This window comes from Cyprinodon tularosa, unplaced genomic scaffold (genome assembly GCF_016077235.1).
Source record: "Cyprinodon tularosa strain WSP-4 unplaced genomic scaffold, ASM1607723v1 ctg14, whole genome shotgun sequence".
Classification (NCBI taxonomy): Eukaryota; Metazoa; Chordata; class Actinopteri; order Cyprinodontiformes; family Cyprinodontidae; genus Cyprinodon; species Cyprinodon tularosa.
Window position 1 is genome coordinate 1,794,526 of NW_024038220.1, and position 20,271 is coordinate 1,814,796.

The 20,271-nt window shown below is 37.1% G+C and overlaps 1 protein-coding gene across 1 annotated transcript; it reads left to right on the top strand.

Moving 5' to 3' along the window:
• The first annotated feature begins 819 nt into the window (after positions 1 to 819).
• cavin1a (caveolae associated protein 1a) lies at positions 820 to 20,259 on the top strand. Its single transcript, XM_038278295.1, has 2 exons — positions 820 to 1,600; positions 18,776 to 20,259. Exons 1-2 carry the CDS (start codon positions 1,103 to 1,105, stop codon positions 19,529 to 19,531), a joined length of 1,254 nt encoding a protein of 417 aa, XP_038134223.1. The 5' UTR covers positions 820 to 1,102; the 3' UTR covers positions 19,532 to 20,259.
• Positions 20,260 to 20,271: the final 12 nt, after the last annotated feature.

The following is a 20,271-nucleotide window of genomic DNA, read 5'->3' on the forward strand; positions in this document are numbered from 1 at the left end:
GTGTGTACAAAATAACAATACAAAATCTGTCTAAGTCTAAAAGAGTTTGCACGTTGAACTTTACCAGGTTCATTACCAGCATTTAATATCATACAATAAAAACGCTTAAAAAGCTGTATAATGGCATTCAATGTCAGTTATAAGACAGGAAAGAAAATCTCTTAATAATATGATCTCTATCCTTCCAGGGTTTTAGGTGAGTTAAACCCTTAAAGGGTTTTTTTCTTTTAGAAATTACACCAGAGAGATTACTAGGTGGCATAAAAGACCAGAGACTTTTAAAGCCTTAAAATTGTAATACCCAATCTAATACGATCCTGTTTGTAAAAAGAAAAATAAATAAAAATGATGACTATTTATTGTTTAAAACTCAAAGTGAAGCTGCTCACTGCCCTCTAGTGAATAACTATGGAGCTCATAAATTGTTTATTTTTTTGGACTTTTTATCTATATTGTATTTTCGTGTGACGTTGGATTCAGTTATCATTATTATAATTTTATTTTTTATTCATAATTTATTTATTATATTAAATTGTTTTATCCAAAATCATTTAAAAATTTTAATCTAATACAAACTACAAACACAACTACAAAAGGAAAGGTTTCTTGTTAAGTGCAATGCTTTAGGAGTACAGCCAAGCATGTTTTCATGCTCTTTCTAAATGTTTTCTGTGGTGTTTCCATTAGATACCCTCACCTTGCCATGTTATTTTGGAGTGTTATGACACTGAGAGGAGGGGTCTGCAGACATTCTGCTTGGGGACAGAATGGGGTGGAGCTGGAGCAGCAGGGTTGGCACTGGGTGGAGGCTGGGTGCAAGCAGGGAAAAGGTTGGAGTGGGTGGTTTTGCATTGAGCAGAGGCATTTCAGTCAGGGCACACATGCTTCAGCTGTGAGAGGCCCCACTCCCCTTGGCTGGCTGGCATCCCAAAGCAGAGGCAGAGAGAGGCAGAGAGGGCTGACTGAGAGAGATTGAAGCCGAGGAAATGTTTCACATCTAAAGAGGCAGAAAAACTGATTATCTAAGAAGAAGAAAAAAAGACTAGAGGTTCCCCAATCAATACATTTTTTGGTAAAGAGTTAGTATATTTAGTTGTCAGGAATGGCAGATACAGTTGTCAAAAAGGAGCTCGCCACCCATGCAGATGTACCCTACGATGATGAAGAAGTTGCTCTTGTTGCTGCTGCAACAGAGCCAACAGTAGACGATGATCCAGCTGAAGACGTGGATCTGGTGCTGGATGGAGGCTCCGGAGGCAAGAGTGAAGCTCAGATGAACGGGGTCATGGTTCTCTCTCTGTTAGACAAGATCATCGGTGTGGTAGACAAGATCCAGCAGACCCAGAACGGACTGGAGGCTCGGCAAGAGGCAATGGAGAAGTCAGTGTCAACCATCCAAGGGGAGCTGGCGAAGTTGTCCAAGAACCACGTCGACACTGCCAACACTGTCAATAAAATGCTGGACAAAGTGCGCAAGGTTAGCGTCAACGTCAAGACGGTGCGCAGCAACCTGGAGAAGCAGGCGGGCCAGATCAAGAAGCTGGAGAGCAACGAGCATGAGCTGCTTAAGAGACGCAACTTCAAAGTCCTCATCTACCAGGTGAATAGTGGAAAACGATGGCATTTTATAAGTTCATGTCATGCATGAAGATTACATGAGATTGAAGTGAAAACCTTTAATTCGTAACTGAGTTGATCACAATAATGTTTGAATCCAATGCTTGTGTGTTGTAATCTCCACATCCCAACGGGAAGTTTGGGAAAGATGTGTGGAATTCAGAAGAAAGCTTGTGAAATGAACTTGCTAACCTCTTCTCTGCAAAGAGAAAAGTCAAAATGTGGCATGAGTTGACCCTTGTTAGTGGAAATGAAAAGAGGTGGTTCTTTCAGGATGACATGCCAACGCTTAGGGAGTTTCCATGACATACATCTCAGGATCACTCCTAAAACTTCGGCTGCACTGTTTACAAGGTATTCAACAAAAGCTCTCCTGTACTCAGATGTTTCTATGCCGCTTTTCTTCAAACTGAGTGGATTTCATGGAAAAATTAAGCCAGGTAGGAACCCGTCCCATTCCACAGGCATACATGATCACCCAATAAAAGCTATATAAAGACTTGTGGTTGTACATGAAAATATAAGGCTCATAAACACTGGCATGTGGAGCTACTTGAGACAGAACCAACGCCCTACTTCAGAGTGGTCTGAAAACGGACTGTTGGCTGGCTGGAGTCATCAAAGGTGAAAATATGTTTTTCTGTTGATTAAACAGAGATGAAAAACAACTAAAATTCATGATGAATAACCTGCTTTTTAGTTAACAATTGGGGGGTGAGCACAGTCAGGCTCTGCTTTGAATTAGCAAGACAGATGTTTTTTCTCTTTGAGAATAGCTTGAAACTAGAAATATCCTGTAGGCCAGAAAAAAAATCAAAGCGGCAAAAGAAGGTGTGTCAGCTGGACTAGCCCAAGGACCACAACCACCTCAGTGAGCAGTTCTTTATTTAGCTCAACATGCCGTCATGTCTCACACATGTTGAAACCACTCTGCTGGTGAGATAAAAAAAAACAAAGAAAGAAAGTAAGAATTGAATATACTGTAGCAACCTCATGCTGATGATCTCAGATCCATCTGTAGTGGAGGATCTTACCCTGGTGAGTCTCACATTTGTGGATGTGTGGAGCTTACTTGGAGATCTGTATTGGCAGGCACAAGCTCTTTGCACAGTGAGAGCAGGTTACACTGTTGGCATCCTTCAGAAATCCAATCGTAGGCACTGGAACCTAATAAATTACTCAGCAAAGCAGGTGCCTCCTGCTGTTTTGGAGACTGCTGCAAGCCTTTCAGTTATGCTACAGTGGCTTCCTCTGCCCTGTGGCCTTCTTTTTATCAAAAGGGCGGCTGTATCGTGTCCAGTTAAACTAACCAACTGATAGTTGGGTCACATATTGGCAGCAATGCAAATTAGCGCTGGGCCTCTGCCAGTTTTCACCTCTTTCCACTCTCTGATTGTGTGTTGATGTGTTAAAGTTGGACAAGTTTAGAATTGGAAGTACGGTAAGACTGAGGAAGGGGTTGCAGTACAGTATGTAGAGGTTAGGGCAAGCCTCCATGGAATTACTTTGCCAGTATCCGCGTGTGTGTTTTGGGTTTCACCAACAATGTCAGTTGTTGCACCTCAAATTTCAGCAAGATAAGTAAAATATGTTGCTGTAGATGCTTCGTATTTTTTTCTCTGTTCAGCTGACTGCAAGTGCTGTATTTTTTTTAGTCTCATACCACCTGATGTACACTCTGAGAATAGCTGCGTGGGATGGGAAGCCTAGGCAAGGCAAAGCAAGTTTATTTACATAGCACAAATCAGTACAAAGACAATTCTTTGATAGGTGCTTTAAATGAAGTGAACAGTAAAACAGAAGAAAAATAAAGCAATAAAGATAAAAAAACAAAACAAAACAAATAAAACAGGTAGAGGACAAACTTAAACTAATGATACCGTAGTTAACAGTTTACCTGTAGCAGTCAAAGGTAGGCTTTCAGCACTTTTAAAGTTATGAGATAAAATATTTAGATTTAAACCTGATGGCAAACAGTTTTGCCATAAAACAGCTGTATATAACGTTGAGGGAATAATTATCAAACGTAAAATAATACGTAAGAGGCGTATAGACGTAAGAAATTTCCGAACATTTTTCTGCACTGTGGGTGCCTTATTGCACTGCAGTACAGAGTTTTCATCTCTGCACAGATCATATTTTAACTGTCATCTGGACACTGCTGGTAGCAACCAAGAGGGAATGGTGGAGTCCTTAACTCACGTTCTTCATGATTATGTTTCCCTTTTTACTGTCTTGTAAATCCTATGGTTGTGAATCATGTCATAGAGAATGTCACTTTTAAATTATTTTGTTTCCATATTGTCTGTATAGCTCACATAGAAGACAGATTTTCTTTTTTTGAGAGAAATATGTTGAAAAAAACAAAAACAAATATATAGGATATTCGAATTGTGAGGGGGGAAATTGAAATTGTGAATTCAAGGGCAAGTCTTTTGGTTTTTTATGTTGTCTTACGGTTATGAATTTAACATCATGAGCTTATTGCAGCTTCTCAAATTAGAGATTACATAAGAAAGTTTTAAATGCAGAGCTTCAATTAAGAAAACAACTTGAAGAAGGAACTAAAAGGGTTACTTAAATGTAGTTATTGTGGTGGAGTTATCCTCCATATAAGCTTAAGTAACATAAATACCTAAAACCTCCCAGCAGTCATCTAGCTTAAGCTGTCTGGTGATGAAATCTTCCCAGGCAACAGTAGAAACAGTTCCTGTTTTGTGACCGTGGTTATTAATGTAGTCCCAGCTTACTCGCCACAAATATTGCAACTGGCATCCAACCACCCAGACTTAGTCACAGTCCGCTCGGTCCTTATTTAAATCCAGAACAGAAAGCAATCTTTTACACTTGAGACTTAGAAAGAACATTACAAAAACACATTTAAACATTTTACTTACAAAGTCTCTATATTTTTCCACCACTAGTTACACCCATTCTTTTTTTATAGCATTTTTTTTAGCAATTATTTAGATTTACATACCACTTTAATGTTCAATCATTAGCTAATACAGATACCAAAGGGGAAAAAAACGAGTTTACCCATATTCTACACTATTGCTACGCTACTTTGCATGCATATTGGATGTTACGAATGCAGTGATTAACAAACAATGCAGAATTTCCCCCCTCAAGCTTCTGAAAGCTGTAGCATATGTGATTGGATCCACAGCATTGCTAGGCTGGCATAAATGGTTTTGGTTATGTCAATTAGTATAATTATTGTAATGAATACTTTATTCAGCTGCCCCACCTACTGTATACCACTGACATACACAACATATGTGTGAGCTCTAATGAAATGTTAAACCTATAAAAATAAAAACACACATTTTTGTAGTGATGCTTTATGCTATCTGGGTGTTATGTTTTCCTGGACACAGATTAAGTCATTTTGATTGGTCAAATGCTTGGGAAGGCTGACAAACACATGCCCACACAAAAAAAAGTCCTCATTTGACCCTCCTTATATAGATCCTGTATAGAGCTTTGCACAAAAAGAAATTCAACCTAAGAAAAGGCTGGAATGAATCAACAGTGACAAACTGCACCATCATCCGGCTCCTTATCTGATTGACATAGATAGTATTTCTTATAAACGATGTAAAACAGTAGAAAAAGATCTGAAAAAGCATCATCTGTCAATTTATTTCAGAACTTAAGCCAAATTTAAAACCTCTAAAGAGAATTTACACTACATAACAGCAAAACTAAGTTTAGATTACATTGGATGTATCAGGCACCTGAACCTTTATGATTGATTTAATTGGAACCTAAACAAACAGACCATCGTTTTGCAGCCTGAAGGGGTGAGTGTCTGACCAGACGGTGAGTGTGAGGGACCAAACTTAAATAAGGACAAAAGGTGTTCAAAATTTGAAAAAGTGCTTTCATTTAATTGTGTAAAAATGGTTAACAAAGGCTCAAAAGCAATACAAAATAACTTAAAAACAAAATAACATGAATCTGGGCCCAACTTAACTGAGGTCAACTGAGGATCCAACTCAAACAAAAAACTGACCTGCAAACAAAGAACTAAAGGATGCTTAAAAAGGTATGGGGTAACCCAAGTCTACCACATAAGGGAGGCAGAACATAACAAAAGAACCAATACATACAAAATTAACCATTCTATGAAACAAATAAAGCAAAACTAACTTTTACTTAACAGAAACAATAAGTGAGTATTTAAGTGACAAACTAATTGAAAACAACTTGAAACAAGTCTCCCCCGTCGGTCTTTCAAAAATGGTACGCAGGTTTCCTCCTCCAGCTGGTTTGCATCAGCAGCACCTCAAACAAAAGAACAAGTGTAAATAAACCATTCAGACAGACATTAACTAAAGTGTGCACCCATTAGAAAATACCTGTCTAAAAGAAATAACCTACTTAAATATAAACTGTAATATAATATAAAGCAAGAAAAAAAATACTAACACGATGTGGTGGTGGGAGGATCATCCACCACAGTGAGCAACACAGGAAAGTGTACTTTCATAATTTCTCTTCACTCTGTATCCCTTAGACCTCTAATGCAAGCCAGACACCTGTCATCTGCAGACATGGGATGATTCTGCATTTATCAGAAAATCAGAAAACAGATTACATATACAGATATGGTGGACCACTCTGTGGCAGGTGGTGGCAAAAAAAATAATTGAATACTGAATATTAAAAAAGCAAAGAAGATTTCCATTGTGGGAGAAGACATATGGGTGGGGGTGATTATATTTATACTGCTGTTTATCTGGAAAACAGAAGAGACTATATTCCTCTGGAAAATTTTGGTCTGTTAGTGTTTACACCAACATGCTTCATATATTCAATAAGTCAGTTGTGGAAAGGGCTGTTTTCTATGGTAAATGGTAAATGGCCTGTAGTTGTATAGCGCTTTTTCAAGTCAGGGGACTAAAATAAAAAACTTTACACTACATTCAATCATTCACCTGTTAATGCACACTGATGGTGGCAAACTAAACTGTAGCCACAGACTGCCGTACACCGGCACCACCGGGCCCTCTGACCACCATCAGTAGGCAATGTAGGTGAAGTCTGACGCCACTGTCACCCTGTCGTTTTCTAGAGTAGAGATCGAATCAAAAGTAACTGAACAAGCTAATAAAGAATATTTTCTCTGTTCTGAGGATTTATACAAAGGAACTAGAGTTGATATTACGAGAAAGAAGATACTTAGAAATAACGGACAACTTTAAGTATTCGCTTAAGGAGACCATAATGCAACAAAATGTCTTCAACCAGACACCCATTCAGGCCCACTGTGATATTATTTATCATTACTGGAGATCGTTCTTTCACATTGCAATCATCATCTGCTGTACAACAGCTAACATCATACATGATATCATGCACTAAACAGTGACTAGTTTAACAATTTATTACATTTAGACTTTGATTGCTAACAAAGATTGCTCTCAAAATTTAATTCATCCATCATGTCTTCATCTAGTTTATGTAACATGAGCCATAAGTCTGGGACAGAGTTGGACGGTACTCCTGTGTCTAGAATTAGGGTGTGTTTGGATGCTCATCAGAAACAGCTAGAGCTATGTGGTGATTCTATCAGGAAGCTAGATGGCTTCTCAGTTACAGACTACTCTAAAATCTCAGACTATGCAGAGCTCAAATCACAGTCAACAGGTGTTACCAGGAGACCTCAGCCCACTTTACTCTAACTGATGTCCAACCTGCGTGTCTCCATTACTGCATAGCTTCTCCTACTCCAGATGTAGTAATCCAAGCTTGAAAAGTCCTTTGGCCACTTTGCTGAATCGCTGTTTCCCGTCATAGACCACACGTCAGCACCTCTACAAAAACAGTTGTAAAGTGCTTATCAGGTCCTAGTGAGCAAAACCAAGTGAGAGGAGTGAAAGGAAGTAAGAAAGCAGTACCAGCTTAGACCTCTGATTCATACTGCTGGAATCTCTGCAACCCTTGCAACACCACACTCTCTTATCTCTCCCTCTATCTAGATAGCCTATTTTAATCCTAATCTGACCTCTACTCCAGAATTGACGACATAGCTCTTCCCGTATCAGCCTCTGCACTTTGCAGACACTTCCTCTCTCTGTTCTATTCTCAAAATGATTGCATTGAGAATCCTCAATTTGGTCTGTGTCCATCCATTTCTAAGTGGAGTCGATCATTATACAGAGAATCTTAAATACGGGCTGAAAATTATCAGTCACCCAGGTCATAGTTATTCCAAAAAAAGTAAAAAAAAACAACAACAATCCACCGGACTTTATTTCCAAGTTTGAAGACATTTCAGTTCCCATCCAAGAAGCATTTTCAATTCAAAATGTCAGAAATAGTGTTGAGTTTGAGACTTTATAGAGTGGGCCAAAAACAAAGGCTTAGAAAACATGTAAATTGAACCGGACGAATGCAATGGGCAGTCGTTTAGGTATTTTGTTACCCTGCAATGCCTGATACCTGTCTAAATCTCTGAAAGTGGAGTCAACCCAAACTCCATTACTGGGGGAATTGTTAGCCTGGTTGAACAGGCGAGATGTTCTGTACCCATGTAATGGGTGGGGGTTGCGATGATAGCGGGAAGGAATCAAATCTATCGCTGCATTGTAGGTTTTTGAAGGCTGAAGCCTGAGTCCACCCCCTCTGTTTAAGGTTGGTTTTTCTTTCTTAACATACTTTAAATGTTTTCCTTCCTTCCTTGAGAGGGCTGTGAAGGAAGCCATCTTTGTTAAGAAAGAAAAAGCAACCCTAAATGGAGGGGGTGGACTCAGGTTTCAGCTTTCAAAAACCTACAATGCAGCGATAAAGCTGATTGCTTCCCGCTATCATCGCGACCCCCACCCCATTACAGGGGGACAGAACATCTCGCCTATTCAACCAGGCCAACAATTCCCCCTAATGACCCCCTTTCAGAGACAGAGCCAGGTATTAGGTATTGCAGGCTAACAAAGTACCTGTTCGTATGGTTCAATTTGCATGATTTCTAAACCAAAACAAGGATTTGCTTTTGGTCCACTCTATAAAGCCTCAAACTCAACACTTGCTCTGATATTTTGAATTGAAAAAGCTTCCTGGATGGGAAGCGAAACGTCTCCAAACTTGGCAACAAAGTTTAGTGGATTGTTTTTTTTTTTTTTCTTTTTTGGAAGTGAACCTTAAATTAAAAGAAAAGTGAGACAAAAATTCCAACATAAATTGTTGGCAGAAAAACCTGACTGTGGGACCAAAAGAATATCATACCCAGAGTGTAACATGGTAGGAGCATCATTTAAATCATTTATTATTATTTTTTTTTTTCAGATGTAACACTGAGATTTTTTCCATGTGAATGAAGTCATGAAAGTTTCTAATACCAGTCAGTTTTGAAATAAAAATATGGTTCAACATTTAAAGGGGCCCAGACTTGTACTATTCCTTTAGAGATGTCTATTTTAGTAGCTCACTCTGATTGCACACAGAGGTTTACCAATCAAATGATGGGGCCTTTTGACTTATTATATTTTATTTGTATTTTATTTATGTGTTTTACTTTGTTTTTGCTCTATCTGAACCAGCTTTTTTTTTACCAGCTACCAAATTGATGAATGCGTTAGTAGGTAGATGGCAAAGGCATAATCAATCTTCATGTCTTCTTATTGTGCTTGATGATAAACTTATTTTCAGGCTCAGATTGAATGCAATCACATCACAGCAAAGCTTGGCATATATTGTTTAATTTGAAGATAAATGTTATAGTACATGTAAAGTTATATCATAGTACAGTTATAGTATAGAACAGGTCCCTTTTAAGGATGTGCATACCCAAACAAAACTTTTATTTTACATTTTTTTCTGAATAAAATGGCTTATTTTTTCAGTACAATTATATGAGATGCGTCAACATGAAATGTTCAAAATGGTTTAAAAAAAATTTTTATTTTAAGAAAAATGTTCAAACCAATGAGAGCTTCTGGGTATGTTGTTTTCCAATATGAAATTTATACATTAGGACTACATACCATAAATGCAATGTTATTGGTCATCAGTATTTTAAGCACAACTTCTTAGAGTCTTCTAGTTTCTTGCAATAATTCAAAATAATGTCATCTGAACACAATGGCGTTTTTCAAAGGAAATTTGTGTTTGTAATATAACATTAATTGGACTTAAAAAATATATTATATGTTTTTTCAAGATATAGCACCGCACCTTTCTATTTCTATTATATTATATTGTGTTTATGCTTTAGTGTTACTTCTTTTATTTTGACTGCAGAGAGCGACATCGTCGAGCCATTGCTGTTTCTCTTGGCTCGTTCAAATGCAGGCTGCTCTCTGAAGGTTTCTTTCTATCTATATTTTGCTGATGACAACAAAGAAATGAGGAAATCCTGAAACACAATTAACCTTTTACATTCTGTTTTTAGTTCCTTATTTTTTTTTTTAAAATGCAAAATATTATTCTTTCTGTAAAAGCTATCCCATGTAACCCAAGCTACATTTCCCACTGTTCCCATTGTTTTCTCTCTGCTGACTTAAAACAAAGATAAGATACCTGAACAAACATGGATGCGGAAATCTGTTTATGTCTGCCGAGGAAAGGAAAAGAAAAGAAAAGAAAACAACTACTTTTCAATCAGGGCTACTTGGTGACTGATCCCTTTAATTCCTTTACTTATAAGCAGTAAACCTGACTTTAAAGAAAATAACACAAACTTCCAACATGGCTAAAGTGTTGACTAAGAAAATGCCAGTCCAGCAGTTCAATGTCCTTCAGGCTGTATTTATAAATTGTGCAAGTAGAGAAATTAATAATACATTCAAACTTGTGCTTCCAACTCTTCTTTCTAAAATTCCTTACTTAAGTTTTTGGTTTTATAATCATCTTATGGTCAAAAACTGGAAGTTCTAAATAAATATTTAAAAAGTCAAATATGTTAAATTCGACCAGCAAAATAGTTTGCAACCCATTATGTTAATTTATTTCTATGATTTAATTCAAAAGGTTTTATTCATATCCATATTCATATTTTTTCAGCACACCAATAAATCAACTAAATAAACTTTAGTGGTTAAGGCTCACAGCCTTAGCATTGTCCAAGTTCAGTTACCTAATTTTATTTATTCTAATCCTAATATTAGGAGTTTGTGTCTTTATCTGCTGTTTTTGGCAATAAAACAGCTTAGTTCTAGTTTCTTTTTAACAACATTGATCTTCAAAACCAGGAAGAAAAAACAAGCATTATGAAAAAATATATGAAAGGCCTTTAAACTATTACATTAGGAAATATCTATTGCAATCCAAGCTGTCTGTTATGATCTTTATTATATTTGTGATAATAAATCAAAATCAACAAAGTTGTGATTAATTGTGGAGACAGTGCAAACTGGTACATAATATGACTCCATCCTACAAATAGATGTGTGAGCTGCTGTCTGAGAATTTTGTAAGCTTAAGTATGAAATATATGCCAAAAAGGCTGAACAATGTCATTAATTAGTTCTGAGTAATTTCAGGAAAATTTGAATGTCTACATTCTGCTTCCTTCTAATCTTTCCTAACACACCCATCCCATATCCCATGGCACCAAACAGGATCTACCAACTGGATGAAGGATCAGGTCAACATGTAGTTTGAACAGTTGTAGCTCTCAAGCTACTTGGCCAGCGAACAACTATGTGTCCTCATACCACGTTTCAGCTCGGGGCAATACTGCTGATCCTCTCCAAGCTGGATCGGCTCATCATCCTCGAATGAATGATAATATAATCAGAGTAAAAATCACGGGCAGCTTCTCTGCAGAACCTTTGTCATATAAACTAGGAACCATACATGAAGCATTCCCAAACCATCTATATGTTTTAACCTAACCCATGCGTTGAATAATTTTCAAACTAAATTCATTAAATTTAACTACATCAACGGACACTAAAGAAGTAATGTAAAACTAGTTGTGAAAGAAATGTACAATCTTAGTCATTTTATAAATTCAGGTCTCAATGTTTTATCTTTGAAAATTTACAATAACCTGAAAACTGACATCTTTTGTTAAAACACTCTTAGACTTTAACGCCACTTACCTATTGGATATTTACACTCTATATAAGAGAGTGGTTGCATGGTTTTCAATAAAAAGACGTGACAGAAGAGAAAAGGTACAAATATGTGTGTTTTATATAAAAAGTATGAAATATAAAAGGAGTAGAAATATTATGACCTTTATAAGGAATGTAACAGCAAACCAAAAAATACATTTTATATATACAACATTATGTGTAAGACGATAAAAAATAGTCCAAGTTTATGTAGAAGCAGGATGTATAAACCATTTAATAACTCAAAAAGTATTTGCTTTTATCAGTTTTCTTTGATTGTAATCCTTATTGGTGGTTTTTACACCTCAGTATCCTATTGCATGTCATACCAGAGACTCTCATTCAGATTTAAGTGTGGAAAAAGATGATGCCAAATAAGTTTGTTTATATGCTCTTTTAGCCTGCTAAATTCTCTAAGCAAAGCTAATAATGATGATTTTCATTATGTTAAAGGATGACAGTAGCCTTCACAAGCTGCAGCTAAGACTTAAGTGAAATAGTTTGTCAAAAAGTTGGAAAAACTAAAACTTCTAATGGACAAACTCAGATGTTTAGTTTTATCAACAAATGTTTATTTGCTGATCCTTAACAATCTAGTTTTTGGGAGAACCCTTAGTCAGGTTCATAAATATGGTTAATTTCACTGCTGCTCTGACAACTTGTGGATGTACTTTTGGAATGAGAATCTCTTACACTTGGTATGTCAGCAGATTTGGGGTTTAACAAAGCCTTGGCCTTATATTTTACATGCACACAAATGCTCTGGATGATTGATCTATAACTAATATAAATAGCAACCACACTGGGTTCAATAGGAGAGAGAGTTTGAAAGCCATGCAGGCTTCTCTTTAGCAGTGACATCATCTTTTTATTTAAGCAAACAAATCAGAGAGGTTGCTATGCAACAGGTCGATACATTTACATTAAACTTTCCACCACACACCAACCTATTTTTTTTTTTTTTTTTGTATGCAGCATGTCTACACATGCATTGTGGTGATTTTGTAGCAATTACTGAAACACACAAGCAATGTACTTGACAGCTAGACATTTTCTTTTTTTTGGGGGGGGGGGGGGGGGGGGTATTGCTGACAGTGGGAATATGTGAGTCATAACAGATATCTCAATTTTTCCACTTAAAGTTCCTTTACACAGATCAACAATAGCTTGATTCAGAAACTTCATTGGATGAGAACAACTCTCTGAAGTTGGGCTGAAACACAGATAACATTTATTCATCTTGTTCACTTAGGTTCAATTCATTTCAATTCAGTTTATTTATATAGCCCCAATTCACAACACATGTCATCTAAAGGCACTTTACAGTTCACCAGATCATCCAGTCAAATTGATGCAAAGTTTTATATTTAAGGAAAAACTGTTGATTGCATCAACTCATTGACTCAAATACAATCCCTCACACAAAGCAAGCTTGTAGCGACAGTGGAGAGGAAAAACTCCCTTTTAACAGGAAGAAACCTCCAGCAGAACCAGGCTCAGTGTGAGCGGCCATCTGCCGAGCCCGACTGGGGTTCAAGGAGACAGAAGCAGAGATACAAAGGGCTACTGTAAAAGGCGGCCCCGTCTAGGAAACACACAGCCAGGCAGACGAGCACCGAGCCAGCTCCCATGTCAGAGGATGAAGAGAGCACATCCCACCAGTTACAGTCAGAGAAACAGGACTACACCAGAAAACAGGCCAATCTCCAACACAGCTGATATTTCTCTCCAGGATGGTGTCACAACCAAATAGGAACAGACAAGGCAAAGCTAGGAAGAGCAAAAGCAGAGATAGAATAATGTAACTTCAGTGCCAAAAAAAAAGAGACGATCTATTTTATCCAGAAATGTCGTAAAAAACTGTACTGGCTTGGCACTTACATGAAAAACTCCTGTTAAAGCTTCATAGATCTCAGCCCAAAAAGGTTTTTAGCTCTGGGGATTTCCAAAACACATGTCAATGCTCTTTCCTGAGCCTCATATCATTTCTATCAGTCAGCCATACCTTCAGAAAAGTGTATCTTTTACTTTGGGGTTTTAAAAAGCACATATGATATTTCCAGCTAAAGTCTATGGATTTTGAAAGAGTTGGAATATTTCCATTGTGATTTACTAACCTCTGGTAAGTCATCATTGAATATTAAAAGATGTCCTTCGTCTTACCATTTGCGTTTAATGTCATTTGTGGACTGAGACTTTTTAGTCGAAAATCCTTTATAAGAAACACCTGTTGCACCTTTAAGTTATTTTAATGCGCCTTCAGAAAACTGTATTGTACTGAATCACTGAAATCAGTTTTTAGTAATAATATTCAGTTGAAATTAACTCCGCAGATGAAGATATCTGAAAAAGATCAGAATTTTTAAACTGGTGAACTTTCTATAAACTTTCAATATCTTTCATGTTTACATTATGGGTAAGAGAATACAATTTCTTGCACCATTTAAAATCCATTGTTTAAATGTATTATAAGAAGATTAGGTCTAAATTTTGAATCAAATGCACAGCATTAATTTATCATCTAGTTTGTGTTTTCATTTTACATCCTGGCCTTATATTTTTAAATGAGTTATGATCCATAGATTTCGAAATTATTTTGATATGTTCATCCAAATTGTTATGAGCTAGAATGAAATGAAATGGAGGATGCTTCAATAGTGAGATTTCTATATTTTTCCATCTAGCGATAAATCCTAATGAGCACCTATTGTTTATTGGTTTGATCCGAGCTGCAGTAAAGTAAAGTACAGTAACATTACACCTCTTCTTCTTTTAAAAGTTGTAGTGTTTGAAATTTCACCCTAGGCCTTCTACTTCGCCAAATAAATCTAAAAAAAACTTTTTTGGTATTTTTGAAAATCCTCTCTGGGAGACCACTACTGAAAGCGCCTGAAACAAGAGCAGATAATGTTGAATCACATTTATTACAATTTATTCTCCTTATTTTATCTCCGTAAGGATTTTTTTACACATCACATTTGTTGTTTGTTCTGATATTGATTCAAAATGTGTGTGATGGAAACCAATGTGAAATTGCTTGCCTGTGTATGAAAACCTGACCAGTAGAGCAGATTCTGATTCTTAGCGCACCATTTTGCCGATGCAGTTTACACCGTTGGAGGTAGAGGAATGGTTATTCAATATCTCGACATACTCTTGCTAGCTCACTCAAAAATAGGATTGGAAAAGTCCCTTTTACACCTTTAAGTGTGAATAATCATACAATTCCAGGGGTCAGAGAGTCATAAGCTATGGAAAGGCTGTGGTGTGGAAACCAAAGAGCTCCGTTCGATGCTTGCTGTCTGGTAAATAAAAAAACTCTCACTCTGAATGAACCTATATATAAGCTATGCTTTAATGCAGCACCATCAGTACCCAGCATACTAATTATATGAGAGCTCGAGGCCCTGGAATTTGCAATCAGGACTGAGTCATATAACTCACCTTTAACATGGCTAAAGTAGTAGTAGGTGGGTGGCCAGTCCCCTGCGTATTGTTTAAAGTTTATTCCTGAGAGTGTGGAGGGCTTCAGTGTAAATGAACAGAGTACATTACTGTTCTTATTTTAGCCTCCAAGCAATCTTCTGACATCAAAGCCGTTAAAATGCAGATCCATGCACAGATTTAACATGCAAACCACCAACACATGTCAGTCTCTCTTTTGGACCAGAACACCGGTCAAAGACATCAGTCACTGTGAACGGTAAATGCACAGCCGTGAGGAGTGGACAGGGTAAGACAGCTGCTCCTGTGACTCACTGGAGAGGCCTTTCATCACACTTCCTCTAAAGGAATAGTGTGCGTGTGTTTATCTACAAGCCTGTTAAATGGTTGCGTGGATGTAGGTGGATTAGGACCATCTGTTAACAGTGTGGGGACTTATCTAAACAGTGAGACTGACATTTTCCGACGCTTGTACCTTCAGTTTTAATTTAGCTTTGGTATTTTTCTGATTTATTCATAATGCAAAATTGGAAAGTAATAAACATCTGGAAGGTAGTAAAAGGACAATTTAACTTTATAACACAGGCATTTCACTCCGACTTTGAATTTTATGTTACTTGAAAAATATGTTTGTTAGTTTATATAAATTCTTAGATTAGTGTAAGCTTCAGCAACAGTGTCTAGATTAAAGTCTCAGTAAATGAGATGGTATGAAGTCAGCACTTTTAGGCAAACATGTAGCACTTTTAGGTTGATCTAGTGTTTCTGTTACCATTTCCTTTGCGCCTATTGCAACTGAATATTATTACCCCTTTATTTTAATTATGAGCTTTTGCATATAAAGATGAAATGTTTTCAAAGCAAATTTCCACTGTTGTTTGTAAGAGCTACTGTTAGATATTTACAAAATTAAAAAATAACTACAAAACAGAATTATGTTAGTTTTGCTATAACATGTATGAATTAAATTCTGACAGGTTTTTAATCACTTATTTATTACATTTTGTTTTTAAGCCTATGTTTTTACTCTAAAGAGTTGGCTTAACACTTTGCACCCTTTAGAAAAAGCTGGCTGGTTATAATTAAATTTCCATGGTACTCCTGTTTGAAGGAGGCAATAATAAAAGAGCTTTTTTTCATCTAACAGAACACTCTTAGTTCCCACTCTCTTGGCACTGGTGAGTGAACGCATTCACACAGTGGGCAAACTTTTCCACAGCTGTTAAGTGGTAAATCTGAGGGGAGTGGAAGGTAACACAGGAACACTAATGGATTTAACATATTCAAACAGAAACTTCGAGACTCGTATTTTGTTATCAGGCCTGGAAACAAAAACAAGGTTCACTGATATCATTAAAATTTCCTTAGAGTTCAATACACTGTAAACAGGAAAGTTTATAAAAATGTTCTTTTGAGCCTTTGAATGTCAAACAAGCTTGATTTTTTTTATCTATCAAAAATATTATATTTTTCGTTCACAACCACTGGAGGCGTGTTTCATGACAGAACCATAAAAACATGAAATCTGAAAAATGCTTTGAAAGCAAATCTGTTGTTTTAATGGACTCTTTCTTTCTTTCTTTCTTTCTTTCTTTCTTTCTTTCTTTCTTTCTTTCTTTCTTTCTTTCTTTCTTTCTTTCTTTCTTTCTTTCTTTCTTTCTTTCTTTCTTTCTTTCTTTCTTTCTATCTGTTTGTCCATCCATCCGTCTGTCTGATTTTCCTGCTATCTATGCAGCTTAACTCTCATCAACCAGCATGGGACACATTGGGAGGTGGTTACTATGGTAACAGCATGGTGTTTATCTGTTGCTGTTCTGCAGGGGATGGTATGGTTCAGCAGGTCTGGTGGGGGGGGAGACAGAGTCCCGTCTGTAGGGCCGAGGTATGCAGTGGCTGGCGGCCAGAGCAGGGTAGATGGAATCCAGAAAGTAGGAAAGGCCAGCTGAAAATAAACGCAAACACAGCAGGTCGCTTGAGTCCACCATATACACTACCAGATAAGGAGGCAACGTATGTTTTCCGGTGGCGTGCGGGTATTTACTGTGCCGAAAATTCTCATGGGTGCTTGTCTTTTTAAAGCCAGATATGAGACATATGAATCTTTCTCTATCAATAGAAACTGCTTAACTTATGACTTGTTGATTGTCCTACTATTATATTTGTCACTTGTCTTCTTTTGTGCTCTGCTGTACATCTTTCATAATTTATTCCTGCTAGATACAAAATATTGAGTTGCAAGCCATTTCAATTATGTAAGGGGCCTCCGCTGTCAGTCTGTCAAGAGGTGCCGACATGTACATGTTGAGAATAACTAATAACTAAAATGTATTATTGATGCACTAAATTGTGTGGATTTTTTTTTTAGAATTTTTAATAGAGCCTTTACTAAACTTCTGTTTAATTGTGCCAGTGGTCGGCAAAAATAGTTGTCCAATTTCAGCAGCATGTTAAAGGAGACATATCTATATTTAAAGGAATATATGCATCAGACAGACAGACAGACAGACAGACAGACAGACAGACAGACAGACAGACAGACAGACAGACAGACAGACAGACAGACAGACAGACAGACAGATAGATAGATAGATAGATAGATAGATAGATAGATAGATAGATAGATAGATAGATAGATAGATAGATAGATAGATAGATAGATAGATAGATAGATAGATAGATAGATAGATAGATAGATAGATAGAAACTCTCACCTGGTGTCTTCAAGCATACTATTTAACTGAATAAAAGAACACTCTTCATTTTTCTCTTTCTCTGTGCTAAAATGGAAAAGGAGGTGGGAGTTTATGAATCTATTCATCTTTCTTTACTAACTGCTTACTTTCTTTCTGTACCACTGAAAACGAAGCAGTCACTGTGCTTTTTCTTTGATTTTTTTTTTTTTGTAAAGACTTATTTTATCAAGTGTGAATCTGCTGTGCTTTGGTGCTGTGGGTTTTATGATGAAGTGAAACAGCACTAAACAACAGATGAAATGATGGGATAAAAGTGACCTTTTCAACTGTGAAATTTTACATTTTGCGTACATTTTTTTTCTGGTTGGTCAAAAAAATATATATCACAGTGTAATCTGAAATGTCTTTTTATTTACTTCTCCTATAATATGCATTTGCAAAGACACAGTTTATGTTTGAAAACAAAAATGATAGAAAATCACAGGAAGTTATGTGGTTAGATGCAAGGATATGATAGCTTTGGTTTCAGTAGAACAGTAGCAGAGGACATACAACCTAGAAAGATGAAGCTAAGTAATATAAGATAACTGTCTCAAAATACAAATGAGCCAAGTGCTATTTGGCTTATTTATTTATTTATTTCTGTTGTTTTTGCCAAGGGTATTAAAGATTATCATTTTACACCACTAGAGGGCATTCTGCACCAGCTGCAGCTATACATTGCACATAAAGACAGTATATCACTTGGCAGATGTCATGTCATATTTTGATTTGTCAATTTCAATAAGGTTTCTTAACCAGATGCTTTTAATTTCAGAATAAATAGGATTACACTGTTTGACTCATCAAACCATACAATAATCATCATCAAAGAGTAGTTAACAAATTCAAATGTGGCTTAATTCATACTCTGTTTCAGCATTATAATGGTTTATTTTTCTCTTATCCCTTCTTCAGGACCAAGTGAAGACACCAAAAGAATCCAAAACCAGGACAGCAGAGACAGTTGAAGGCCAATCAGTGGAGGGCCTGGAGCAAATACCCGAGGAAGGACAAGATGGAGTGAAAGCAAGTCTAAATTCAGATGAAGAAATTGAAGTTGAGGAGATTATTGAAGAGTCTCGTACAAAGCGTCTCCAACGCAGCACCAAGCAGCAAGTGGACAACATTAAAAAGGCCTTCTCCAAAGAGCAAATGGAGAAGACCAAAATAAAGACCAAGGAGAACCTGGAAAAGACTAAGCAGAGGACCCGTGAGAACCTGGAGAAGACCAGGCAGAAAACGCGTGACAATCTGGAGAAGACGAAGCACAACCTTGAGAAAAAGATCAATAAAATTGGATCCCGCATGACCCCCAAACAGGAGCGGAGGGCAAAGATAAAAAGCTCCAAAGATAAGTTCAAGAAATCCCTCACCCCTGATCACACAGTCTATGCTCGCTCCAAGAATACCGTGTATCGGGTTCCCCCCTTTACCTTTCATGTTAAGAAGGTCCGCGAGGGGGAGGAGGAGGTAGTGCAAAACACAGAGATTGTGGAGGTGACCGATGGAGAGGAACAGCAAGGAGAGGAGAATGGGCTGGGTGTGGAGGTGGAGGAAGGAGAGCTGGTGAATGTAGATGGTCCAGATATGCAGGATCTGGTAGAGATGAAAGAGGACCCTCAGCTGGTCAGGGTGGAACCAGAGCATCTAAAGAAGGTGGGAAGTGAATAAAGGCACAAGAAGACAAGTAACGAAAGGGAAGGAAACATTGGTAAATGAATGAGTCGAATTGAAGGGACACAGCAAGAATCCTAGAGACTTTCATTGAGGTGATTACAGTCTGACACCTCATTTGTTCTCTGTTTATTTTACCTGACAATGATGACTTTCACGTTTGCTCATGTCCGTTTTGCAAATGATAGATATATAAAGTACATATAAAAGCAGTGCTAATTTTTTAAATAGATTATTATGCTAAACTTATTTCTTTCAAGTGTTTGGTTTTCTTTATTTTTTGGTTTAACTAGATGCCTGTCTGTAAGGAAGGCACACTAAAAGTTTTATTACCTCATAATTATGAAATTATGTTTGATCTTTGACATGTTTGGCATGCATGTTGATATGTATGAGTAGTGGTGGTTTTGATATGGGTGATGTGGCTTTGTACCCAGGGTGGCACACAGCCTGGGGGTTAACCTGAGGCTTATAAATAAATACAAAATGTGTAATTTGCACCCTGACCTTGTTTTCTATGGCATATATGCATGTTTAATCCGTAGGTGTGGGAGTCTTCCTTAGGTGTTGAAACTAGATAAATAGTGGTGCAGTTTTGAGTTTTGCCAAAGCTGGCATCTGATCATTATAATTTGGTAGTGTGTTAGGTTCTACCTATTTGTTTTCAATGAGAATGTATTGCATTTGACTGTCTATAGTTATTAAATATACACATTTATAATTCAGTTCCGGAACAA

Excerpts from the sequence above, each read along its gene's own strand:
- cavin1a (XM_038278295.1), top strand. The coding sequence starts at position 1,103 with ATGGCAGATACAGTTGTCAAAAAGGAGCTCGCCACCCATGCAGATGTA. Across the intron at positions 1,601-18,775 it reads TCAAAGTCCTCATCTACCAG|GACCAAGTGAAGACACCAAA; the intron begins GTGAATAGTGGA and ends TCCCTTCTTCAG.